This window comes from Gopherus evgoodei, chromosome 2, assembly GCF_007399415.2.
Source record: "Gopherus evgoodei ecotype Sinaloan lineage chromosome 2, rGopEvg1_v1.p, whole genome shotgun sequence".
NCBI lineage: Eukaryota > Metazoa > Chordata > Testudines > Testudinidae > Gopherus > Gopherus evgoodei.
Genome location: NC_044323.1, coordinates 35,610,955 through 35,623,861, shown reverse-complemented (window position 1 = coordinate 35,623,861; position 12,907 = coordinate 35,610,955). Strand labels below are relative to the sequence as shown.

Genomic DNA, 12,907 nt, shown 5'->3' with positions numbered 1-12,907 from the left:
TAATTGTGGTTGCTAAAGTTATAAAAATATTTTTACATTATGTTCATTTTCTTTTCCTGTTCAATATATTGTTTTTGGAATGCTTAATCTTAATATGACAAATTCACCAAACAGCTGTATCATAGCCTATTTTTTTCAGCTTTGACAATGCACCAGCACTCAAAGTTCTGTAGCCTGTCAATAACATATTATACCACTCTTCAAATCAATGTTATACTGAAAAAAATAATTACAGTTAAAACCCACCTCATAATCTACCCTGAGAACAGCAAGTGCATCACATAGCTGCTGTTGGTAGCTTTGTCGAATTTTGACTTCTTTCTGGAATTCAAATTTTTAATGGATTACTGAAACATAGCTATATTATACTTTAAGAAAAACATTAGTTCTTATTGTTTTTCCACTGAACAAAATCAAAATGTTGTCCAAATCCTCTGTTCTGGGAGAAAAGTTAATGAGCCAGTGCCCTTATAACTTTTCTGTCCCTTTGTTATTTATATTATTGGTGTATAACAGTCTCTCATTTCCACCTTTGGCTAAATAATTGTACTGCATACATTTTTATATAAATGGATTCCAAAATATTTTAGACACATACATGCTGTTGAAAAGAAACAAACAACGATTACTAAATCTTTCCAAAGGAAATACTCGAAATGCAACCAATATATTTAAAAATATGTACAACAACTATATACATCTGAAAATGTTTAAAAAGAGAACTCCACACATTTCTCAAATTTAAAAATGTTTTATTATTTATGGTTCATACTGATATCTTGAGAGCTTAAAACTAACCCCCCTTCCTTTACTGCTGTCTTCCCATGCCTAAGCATGCACTGGACAGTTACTGTACAGTTCTCCATAAGCACTAGGACATTGGCAATTAGTTTCGTTTGTTAACAAAAAGAGTGTTAAAGCATTTATTTTGGAAGATAATACATAAAGAATTGCCTGGACTTTATAAACACATGAGAAAAGAGGTAGATTAAAATCTTAGACCTATACATTAAAAGGACATTAGTGTTGAAAGTTCTCACTATTATAGCACATGTTTGTTACTAAATGTTAAGATTTTTTGTAAACATTTTTACATATGTTTATATGTAGATGTTTTCCATATAACTATCCACTACTTTATGCTGCAAATCTTTGGAAATCCATATACATATTAATCAACGTATTTGTAGATTAATTTTATCTTATACTGTTACATATCAGTAATCTGCCCAAATATAGAGGGTAAATGAATGAAAAATTGACATTTTAAATAAGTTATTCTGTACCTGTTTGTGAAAAGCTTCTATGTCTCTCAGTCTGTCATTTATGTGTCTACAGAGATTCGAAGCCTGCTCTTGGATTTTTTCCTCATACTGTGCTTGAAGGATATTTTTATAGATCATAAAATCTTGCTGGATGGAGTCAGTGAACTAAAAATGTAAAGACTGATATTACATATACACTAAAAGGACATTTTTTCTATAATCTTCCCTGCTGATACAAAATAAACTAATCAGAAAGTATTTGTGCTTTAATGATTCTTTTTATGTAAGACACTGGATGAGTGGCAACTTTGTTGACTGAAATACCTTGGCATCCTTCTGAACAGAGATTACAAAATACTCTATCAGAAAACTTATTGAAAAAAATCAAACAACTTAGTTACATAAAGCAAACTGTAATTGTCTCTGTAGGGTAACACACAAATTATAAACAGTTATGAAAACATACATTATGTATTGTATTCCCAGTGTCACCACTGACAATCTCTGTCACATGCTTTATCATGAACATGATCATTGCATCATATGATCATTACTGTGGGATGTTAAGAAGAAAAGACTGGCATCAACAATACTGTAAGCACCTTATAGTATGGAAGAATCAGATTCATAATACTGCAATTATATGTCTGCACTTTGGGTGGAATTAGGCATGCTCTGAGAACGCCTACTGGCAGGATAGGCAGGGCAACACCTATCTTCACCTGTTAGAGGATAGCACTGAGAGTCAGAAATGACAGGCATCTGGGTGCATGCAGAAACTTAGGCTCCTGGGACTTTTACACAAAAAAAAAAAAAAAAAAAATTAGGCGCTCAGGAATTTTAAGCACCTCCAGAGTTAGACAGCAGCTGAACAGGGGTTTTAAGGATCTCAGCGGTACTTAAATTTTGGACTTAGGCATCTAAGTGAGACATGCAAGTCCTTTTGTGGATCTAGGTCCTAATATTAATCATATATCCTACCTATACTAGTATAATTGCAGATACAACATTATTAACAACAACATTTATTTTGTCATACTGCCTAAAAGTCACAGCCAGGCTGGATCCCACAGTGGTACGCACAACATATTAAGTAACAGCTCCTGCCTCAAAGAGCTTCCAGTCTAAAAGACAAGCTATAATAGGGGAATGAAACAAACAAGAAGGCCACAATAGATGGTGGGGGAGACAGGGTACCAAATGTAATAAAATGTATGCCATTTTTTGCCATTCCGTAGCTGTGGTCAAAACTTGCCACGGCTTAGCCATATTAGGTTGCAGTTTTCTGTATGCCCTAAGGCAGAGATGAGTTTTGAGGAAGAATTTAGAGGAGGACAGGAAGGATAAGACTAAATTGTCAAATGCTTTGAAAGTAAGGATAAGAAATTAGCATTATGGATTCAATGAAAAGGGGGGATGATACCATCGGAGCAATGAGCCAAGTTGATCTTAGTGATTGCATTTTGAATGACTTGAGAGAGCTGAGACTGTAGACTTACAGGCCAAAGAGAAGGAGATTGCAGTAGTCAAGGTGCTACATGATCAGGGCTTGGGAAATAATGTTGGCAGTGTGTGCAGGAAGAAAAGGTCAGCTCTTGTAGATACTGTGCAAGAAGCTGTAAGATTTAGAAGTGGCCTGGATGTGTGTGGGAGGGGTGGTGGGGGTGAATGCTCTCTGTCAGTGGTGGGGTGGAGGGATAGGAGTGGGATTAAAGAGAGCTACTGAAACTCTGTGGGGGATGGGAGTGGGCAGCTAACTCCAGGCTGGGAAGTGGGTCCCAGCTGTTCCTTCCTGGTCTCCAGCCCAATCCTAGGCACTGAGGTGGCCACTTCAGCTCCTCCAGGTCCCACTTTCACAGCCACCCCTTCACACGTATGTTTTTATATGGGAGAGGAGCCCCCACAATATTTCCACTGCAGAACCACTAGCTCCTGCTCCCACTCCCTCTCCCATTTCTGCGTCCCACCCCCCTCTGCTGTATGGATCAAAGGAAAAGGCCTGAGCCAAAGCAAAAGCCAATACATTAAGGGCTTGAACAAAAGGGAATATGGTGATGTTGTCTAATGTGATAGAGAAAGGAGTGAGTGGAGAAGGCTCTGGAGGAAAGATCAGGAGCTCAGTTTAGGTCATGTTATGTTTAATTTGTTAGCTGGACACACACTAGGAGATGTCAGAAAGACAGGCTAAGAGTTTAGTTTGGATGGAAGGAGATAAATTCAAAATAGAGAGTTGTATTTATGAGTCATCAGCAAGAAGATGACAGTCAAATCCTAGCTGGCAGCTGAGGTCACACAAACAGAGTGAAAGGAGGAGGAGACCAAGAATGGAGTCCTAAGGGGTTTGAACAGAAAGGAAGAGAAGAAAAGGAGGAAGTTCCACTGAATGAGACTCTCAAGGAATGATCCAAAATTTAGAAGAATTGAGAGAGAACAGAGCCACAAAAGCCCAAGGATGACAGTGAGTAATTAATTTTAACCTCCTCTTAAAATGAATAAATACTCATGGAATCAAATAATTTGTATTTAAAACAGTGTAATAGAACTTCTACACTACTTGATAACTGCCCTGTTCTGTTCATTCCCTCTGAAGCACCTGGCACCAGCCACTGTCAAAAGATAAGATAATGAGCTAGATGGATCATTGGTCTGACCCATATGGCCATTCTTACGTTCTTATTTATGTTCTTGCATTTTAAGCACTGCAAGAAGGCATGATTGTGATAATTCAGCTGACTGACTAAAGAACACTATTACTTAATAAAAAAGTTAACATTTTGAATGACAGAAGAACCCAGTGAAGAACAGGAGAATAAGAGAGTTACAACTAAAAGTTGCGGCAGTGGTATTATAAAAGCACTCACATGCTATGCACCTTAGTTTTCATGTAAGAAAGAAATTGTTTATTTCAATCAGAAACACAAACAGACTTGATTAAAATATGAGCAAAGCATGTATAAAATCATTTTAAAAACTTATCGGCTATTTGGTGCAATAGTCTTCCGCAATAACCACAGCAGGTTAATGCATTGTATTATAAATAAGGCTATGTTTTAGTCATAGGTATTTTTAGTAAAAGTCATAAACAGGTCATGGGCACTAAACAAAAATTCATGGCCCATGACCTGTCTATGATTTGTACTATATACCCCTGACTAAATCCTGGGTGCTCTGGGGAAGCGGGTAGGAGGTGGGTGGGTTGCTCAGGGGTGGGGTAGCCAGGGGTGCTGTGGATGGAGGGCGGGTGGCAGTGGGCAGCCCAGGACCCTGCAGCTGCTGGGGGTGGGGGAGGCATTGGCACATGGCCTGGTCTGCTGCCAGTGCGACCCAGGGAGTGGGCAGCGGCACACAGCCCCAGAACCCCCACTGCTGCTGCAGAACTCATGGAGGTCCTGGAAAGTCATGGAATCTGTGACTTCCGTGACAGACTCGCAGCCTTAATTATAAAGCATCTCCTTCCCTCCATTTTAAATGAATGAAAAATGTGAAAAAAATAAGGATCTCTCAGTAACTTTCTTCATACTATTTTGTAGTATGGGTGCATTAGTCATGAATTTGTTAGAGATGGGCTTGTTTTAATCCAATATTAAATGCTTTTATCCAAATATCTTCTTTTTAAGCCTCTTGGTGCTTCTACCAAAATCACAGTAGCAAACTGAAAGACGACCTTAGTTACAATCAACCTTTCTCTACCTAGTTGATTTGAATATTATATTCCTATTTAATTCATCACATAATTGTTTTATACATAATCTTTTAAAGTAAGGGTATAGTACTATTTTACACAAGCTACTTCTCTTCTAGCGTCCTGGGCATTAATATAAAGTTTACTGTTTAAGTCTGTTTAAGTCTGAAAGTCTTCACTTATGTGCATTTTTTGCTCACCATGTTTAAACTTTTTCCTTTTTTTATATATGCTTGATCAATCTTCGCATGGATATAATATGTACTCTGGTGAGTACAACCGAACTGTCTAGTCTCTTATTCAGCTATACCTATTTAATATAAATGTGAGTTATTGGCATATTTTAACAGAGAACTGAGATTTATGTAAGCTTAAATGAAACAACCATAACAGGACAGAAAATAACATAAAAGGTAAAGATGACTTTGACAGAGGATTTGTCCTACAACATGGTGAAGAATATCTTGAGACATATCCAAGAAGAATTCTTACCTGTACTAGGGCTTGTGTTGTAGTAGTAAGCTCCTTTAGTTCTACTAATTCTGTGATATCTGTTTGAGTGGCATGATCCGTGATAAAATAGCCTACTTTTAAGTCATCTGAAATGGAAGACCTACAAAAAAAAAGTTTTTTCATTTAAGAAAGATTACTAAATTAATTAGTCAGGTAAGGCAATTTAACTTTAAGAACTGAAATTCAAAACAGTAGTGATCATCCAAAGGACATATGTCTTATTGTTTTACTTACGGTACCTATCTAAGATAACATTTGGGTATCATTTGGGAGAATGGAGTTAGAAGTGTACTTACAATCTGTTTTCCCTTATAATGTTTGTATCATAAAGAGAAGTGTTTCTGATCAGATACTAAGTTTGTTTATGTCTGAATGTTATTTTAAACACTATCGGAAGAGAATGCAGAGAGGAAAGAATGTATTTTGTGACCATTTTTCTATACACAACACTAATAATCTTTTATATAGTTCAAGAGATCATATTTAATTTTAGAGTTGGGTAGGAACTAGATTTTCTGTTTCCTGGAAAACCATTTTTTCTATTTGGGACAGAACAAAAATAAATTTTGAAATTTCCCACAAAACAAAATTCTGAAAAAAAAAATTAATTTCAGGTCCAAGTGTTTTGTTCAGATGCTACATCCCAATTTTGGCATTTTAAATTTTATTTAGAATAATTTTAAAAAACCCTCAAAGTTGTTCTGAAACAAAATATATAAATATTCTGTTCTGAAAATGTCAAAATATGTTTCGACATTAATGGGACAACAGGCTAGGTCAAATTCTGTTGTCCCGCATCCCAAGAAAGCCAAAAACAGTTTAGACAAGTGAAATGCAATTGCTGCCTTGTTCACAACCTGCTGACCTACACTTCAATAATTCTTGGATGCACTGATTGATTCCTATGTCCAACCTGAGGATGAACTGAAAATTTCCTTGTAAATGTCACTGAACTACACAAGTAGGTTACACCTGCCTGCCTCAACTGCTTTGCTAAATCCCTCCTCTGGTGCCACTTAGCCAGTTGAGCCTCAGACTACTCTTCATGAGCAGTGCATGTGGCTAATCATGCTAGGAAAAAAAACTAATTATGTTCTTGAAGGACAACCAAATTGGACATCCAGGTTATTCTTGGACAAGTCACTTTAAAAATATTAAGGGGCTGGGGAGGGAAGATTTGCTAGCCTGAGGACAAACAATCTGCCAGTTAAAATTCTATGGGAGAGGAGGACCAAGTCTATTCACGTTCATACAGTATCTAACAAAGTGGTTTGAATGGAGTCTTTTCTCTCTCCTTCATAAAGGGTAATAGAACAACATTCTTCCAGAAAGTGTTCCAAATGAGATCCTCTTTACAATGTTACCATTACAAATATCAGCCTGTCAAGCACTTTGACCCACCAACCATAATATGCCAAGTACTATTAACATGTTCAACAGACAAACTTTAGGGCTAATCCCAGCTCTGTCACGGACTCATTATTTGGCCTCTGACAATTCATATAATCTTTGTCTCATATTCTCCATGGGATTGAGAGTCAAGCACTCTAGTTCTAATTCTGATTTAGTCACTGACTATCCCAAGACAAGTCACTTAACCCTTCCAGGTCTCATTTTCCACATCTGTAAAACTGAGATAGTTACCACTTCCTGTGAAGACTGGATTTAAGAATTCATTTGTTTATTTCAAAAGCATTACAAAAAATATCAAATTTCAAACCAAGTGAACGGAGTTAAGAACCTATTTCATGTTTAACAAAAACACTTTTAAAAAACTAAACTTTTGTTCACACCTGCTAATACAACATGGGTGCTGTAGAAAGATATTACTAGGAGAAATCTTTTGCTGCATGAAACAGCATTACAGCCTTCAAAATAGTATGTAATCTTGTTTTAGCTATACACTGACTCTTCAAATTCAACTCCTCTTAAATTTTCCGACACAATCCTTCACAGTTCCAAGAATTCACATTAATTCTTAGTAAGTAGTGATGAACCTAAAACTTTGGACAGGATTTTCAAAAGTGCCTACATAACATAGGTGCACCAATCCCTTTGGCTTTCAATAGTATTTGTGTGCCTGAACCACGTAGGTAGCTTTGAAAATCCCACTCTCTCTCTAACTACGCCATTGTTTTAAAAAATGACTACTCACTGTCATCTTAATAAAATTCTACAATTAGAAGAAAATGACAAGTTTGGATTAGTAAGCTCTAGCTAGAAATGTAGCAAGTCCTTTGCCTGATAGACTGTTGAAGAACAGAAGTTTCTTCAACAATTTCCATGAGAGATAATGTGAAACAAGCACAGTTATATATGGTCAAGTAGTCCACAGGAGTCCGGAATATCCCAGAAGACAGAAGCTGAAAAGCAAAAGGTATGACCAAGAGTCTACCACAAAACTCTGTATAAGACATCCAGTTTTATGATGTGACAATGTTTTTAGTTTTAAATTGGTTATTAGGTTTAGCTACTTATCCCTTAATTGGAAAGGTGCTTAAACTGATCAGTATAGATTAGAGAAAAGGCAATATTTAAATTACCTAATTCATAAAGAAAAAGCCTCAGAACAGGTTTGAAAGCATTCAGAGAGAACCATTTTTCGACTCTTAAAACATCTTGTTTACAGGCACAGAACATCATAACCTTGAAGTATTAAAAGTGACACAGAAATGAATGATGTGAATAACTGAATTTTATTTGTTCAGCTGATTACCCCTTTTTGCTTTGTCATTTTTCTTAAAATTCCAATAAACCTAGGTACATAAACAAATTCTGAGTGACATACGCAACCCCTCATCTAGAATTTAGAGTAACAGATTTGTCACTAGCACTGTTCAATATATAAACAACGATACAAGTGGCTAAAACATCAGTTTTATATTTGAAAGACTGCCCAAAACACTCACTCCATCAGCAGAATGCCCACTAGCATCTTAATGGGATCCAGAATCAGGACCAAAGCAGGGTGAAAGAGTACCATGCACACTTCTCCCACATGCACCACTGCTCAGACAATCAAATACATATTACAGGATTTTTGTCTCCTAAAAACATAAACTATTATTTTAGCCACTACTGGAGGCAGGACTTGATGGGATGGCCCCAAAACGGCAATACTCAGCTTCCTACTGAATCACTGCGCAACACTTCCTATCACACATGTTCTTTAACTGTTGCTAAGTCAGATCCTACTTATCTTTTGACATTTGAAAGGATCAGAACATAAGAATGGGGTTGGGGAGGGGTAAAATTTTCATTTTCTTTTAGGAAAAAAAAGATATGGTATCTACCTCACACACAGAAGCTCTTTAGTCATACTAAAATAATGCTACATTGAGGAACATTGCACAACGGGTGTCAAGCAATAGTAGGCACAACTCCTTATAATTTTTAAATCTTAAACAAATATGAATAAAGCATTATAAAACAAAGACGTAAAAATAAGGTCACGTACTGCCAAGGACTGATTTAAAAGCTATTTTTTGGGTCACATCATAACAGTCCATAGGAGTGAGTTAATATAATTTAAAGTAATCTTCAGCTGTCATTTTAGAAGAACGGGTCCATGAGGGTGAATTGGTATTGCTTAAAAATAGCTAGTTGGTATTTTTAATTTGATAGGATTTCTCACAACCACAGAGAACAGATGTACAATCCTCTGGCTTGAAACTCCAACTAAACAAGTTAGTGCATTCCCTGAAGGGGCTCTTTGGAAAGAGGATCATTACAAAAAACCAAGCAGTTCCTGTTTTATAAAAACCTTCAAGGCTAATTCTTAAAGTTTCACAACTGTTTTTTAAGCATAGACTGTACAAATATTACTAGTGTCAAGGTGCCCTACGTCCCTACTCAACAGTTGGAGGGAGTAAGGCTAGGCACAGCAAGGCACCACGTTCACCAAACAAGGTATCAACTCTTGTTTTTCCTGGCACAATGAAGAGCCAGATGCTCTCCTTCTGTCTCCCTGGCCTTTCTTGGTCCTCAAATCCCCTCCACCCACCCACCAGCTTCCCCCTTCAAGCTCCCCCACCTACCTCAGCTTCCCCAGCTCCTCCCCCTCCAACTCCCCCACCTACCTCAGCTGCCCCAGCTCCTCCCCTTCCAACTCCTCCACCAGGGGAAGCTCCATGTATTGTGTCGTCCCAAGCACGGCACTCAGGCGGCTTTCGGTGGCATGCCTGCAGGAGGTCTACCGGTCCTGCGCCTTTGGCGTATCCGCCGCCAAATTGCCACTGACGCTGTGGGACTGGCGCACCTCCCGCAGGCATCCTGCCGAAAGCTGCCTGACTGCTGCCCTCACGGCGACCGGCATGCCACCCCCCATGGCTTACCACCCCAGGCATGCACTTGGTGCTCTGGTGCCTGGAGCCAGCCCTGTCCCTTGCCTACCTCAGCTGCCCCAACTCCCCCCAGCCCTTCCAGCTCCCCCATCTGCCTGGGCTGCCCCAGCTCCCCTCCTCCCTTCCAGCTCCCCCGCCTGCCTGGGCTGCCCCAGCTTCCCCCGCCCCTTCTAATTCCCCGCCTGCCTCGGCTGCCCCAGCTCCCCCCCCTTCCAACTCCCCCGCCTGCCTGGGCTGCCCCAGCTCCCCCCCCCTTCCAGCTCCCCCACCTGCCTGGGCTGCCCCAGCTCCCCTCCTCCCTTCCAGCTCCCCCGCCTGCCTGGGCTGCCCCAGCTCCCCTTCTCCCTTCCAGCTCCCCCGCCTGCCTGGGCTGCCTCAGCTCCCCCCCCTTTCAGCTCCCCCGCCTGCCTGGGCTGCCCCAGCTCCCCTCCTCCCTTCCAGCTCCCCCGCCTGCCTGGGCTGCCCCAGCTCCCCTTCTCCCTTCCAGCTCCCCCGCCTGCCTGGGCTGCCTCAGCTCCCCCCCCTTTCAGCTCCCCCGCCTGCCTGGGCTGCCCCAGCTCCCCTCCTAACTTCCAGCTCCCCCAGCTTCCCCCGCCCCTTCTAATTCCCCGCCTGCCTGGGCTGCCCCAGCTCCCCCCCCCTTCCAGCTCCCCCGCCTGCCTGGGCTGCCCCAGCTCCCCCCCCCTTCCAGCTCCCCCGCCTGCCTGGGCTGCCCCAGCCCCCCCCCCCTTCCAGCTCCCCCGCCTGCCTGGGCTCCCCCTCCAGCTCCGCGTGTTCACCGCCCAGGGTGCCAGCCCCGTCCCGTGGTTCTCTTACCGGCAGTCGGCCTCCAGCTCCTCCAGGCAGCAGGGCAGCGCCAGGAGCTCTAGGATGTGCGGTGACAGGTTGAGCTTCCGCCCGGCCGACAGGCTGCTCATGGCGAGGCGCGGAGGCTCCTGCCGCGTCCCCACTAGCGAGTCGAGGAGGACCGCAAGAAAGGAGCTAAGCGTCCGATACCATGGCAACTAGCGCCCCGCCCCACCTCCCGGAGACATTATTGATTGGAGGCCGGAGAAGTGACGTCACTTCCGATAACAATTTGGGGAGCGTGGAGACGGGGATTGTAAGGAAGTAACGCTCTGAGCAGCGGTGATGCAATCAGTGGCAATCCCCTCTTAGCTGCTAAATTCCTGCACTTCACCCCACATAGTTACTCCCCCACCCCCTCTGGGACACCCGCAATAACCCCGTCCCCTAGACGTCCACCAGCCCTTCCATTTAACCTCAGGGACATCAGGCAACGCAGGACATCTGCCAACCTCTCTACACCAACCATATTCCAACTCCTTCTCCTGCAGTGACACCACTCCCATCTACCTGCCTCCACTTTCCAGTGATCTCTTCATACCCGCTAGCCCTTCCCCCGAGGAACACTCCGGCCATATAACCTCCCTTTCCTAGTGTCCACCCTACAACTAACCACAGTTCCCACCAATTTTGCCACCTAACCTCCTCTCACCCACTCATACCCACCAGCCTACCAAAACTCAGCTGCTTCCCCCTACCAGTTATGTGCCTGACTCAACAACACCCACCAAGCCACCCACAAAAGCCCTATATCCCCAAAGATGGACACACACACCTCCCATTCAATGGCTCGCCCCCAGCAACACACATCAACCCTTCCAGCCAGTCCCCTCCCCAACAGTGACACTCATTACCTTCTTCTAATCACATTCCCTGCCTCCACAGCAACACGCACGAAACCTCCTCCTCCAATATCTACCTCCCACTTTCAGTGACACCCATAGGCACGCACACTCAGCCGCCAACTAAACACAGGCATCTACCATTTGAGCTAAAAGACAAAACTGTTAGCTGTGATAAGACTAAGGTTTATGTCTTTGGAACAGGTATTTGAATGTTATTGTCACAAATATTTGAGCAAGTTTGACATGCCACATACTAAGGCAATGGTATATGTTCCTCTAATAGCTAGAGTTCATAGGAGTTCAGATCCATCAGTTTGGCCCTAATGATAATGCTAATGACAGTGGCTGCACGTTGGGGACAGAATAGATGTACATATATGTGATGTAGTATTAAATACTAAGAATAGTACATGATGTTATTTATTTTATAGTGCTCAGAAATGTGCTAGGCTTTTCACAGAAGAGTCGCCTGTTCCAAAGAACTTACAGTATTAATAGTGAGCATGACAGGTTTGTGAAGTTATGAGTTACACTTAGAAGGAAGGGGTGAGGAAAACATAGTAACAATCTTAAGCTTGGTTTTAGGCATACACATGTTTTGATGATTAAAATATATTGCAAACACTGCTTGCAGGCAATGTTCAGAAATGGGTATTTTCAAGTGACTTCAATGAGGTGATGGTGGAGCCTTGACAGATAAATTTTAGAAGGTTGTTCCAAGAATAAGGGTTACCATGAAAGGATATAAGAATAAATGGGTATCAAGACTGGCATAATTAGCAGAGGGAATGTAAAAGTAGACCAGAGCAGACACGTAGATAGAGGCTGCACTATGTTGGACCTTGAAAATAAGGATGGAAGTTTGAACTTGGCGCACAGTGCAGTGGGAGCCAGTGAAGCATCTCAAAGAGTGGTGTTGTGGTTACAGGGAAGAAGTGAGGGATTATTCTAGTAGCAGTAAATGTAAAACCAATCTTGTGCTCCTCCATTTTTTTGGAAAAACTGAGATGAGAAGATTGCTAAGGTCTAGGTGGGATATACTTAAAAATTGAGTTCGCCATCAGAAGGAAATGTGGAAGTAGAAGCAAAAAGATTTGGTACCTGCCTACATGTTGGAGGAAAAGGAGTAAAAAATGCTCCCCAGATTATGAAGTTGGATGATGGGGAGGATGAAAATGTTATCAACCATTATGGAAATTGGAGGTAGTAGAACACACGTTTTCATTGTAATAACTATTTATTTTTATATTCCAGATTTTAAACTGTTGATAGATGGAGGAGCATTTCATCTTGTGTTAAGTGCTCTTTAGACTTCCATACAGTTCCCCACTTGACAGAAGTACATCAGATAGTATGGGTTAATTGGAAAACATATGAAGTATAATATTAGATTTGTAGTGCCTTTCATTCCTA

The 12,907-nt window shown here is 41.5% G+C and overlaps 1 protein-coding gene across 2 annotated transcripts in view; it reads right to left on the bottom strand.

The window, feature by feature from the left end:
- C2H10orf67 (chromosome 2 C10orf67 homolog) overlaps positions 1-10,759 on the bottom strand; it is a 123,343-nt gene extending 112,584 nt beyond the window's left edge. For both annotated transcript variants that reach the window (XM_030550369.1, XM_030550370.1), the window contains exons 1-4: positions 10,620-10,759; positions 5,440-5,560; positions 1,287-1,430; positions 247-321 (exon numbers count right to left, since the gene is read on the bottom strand). In XM_030550369.1, coding sequence (XP_030406229.1) covers positions 247-321; positions 1,287-1,430; positions 5,440-5,560; positions 10,620-10,720 — 441 coding nt within the window. In that variant the 5' untranslated portion in view covers positions 10,721-10,759. The remainder of the gene's footprint in view (positions 1-246; positions 322-1,286; positions 1,431-5,439; positions 5,561-10,619) is intronic.
- Between the last annotated feature and the right edge of the window lie 2,148 nt (positions 10,760-12,907).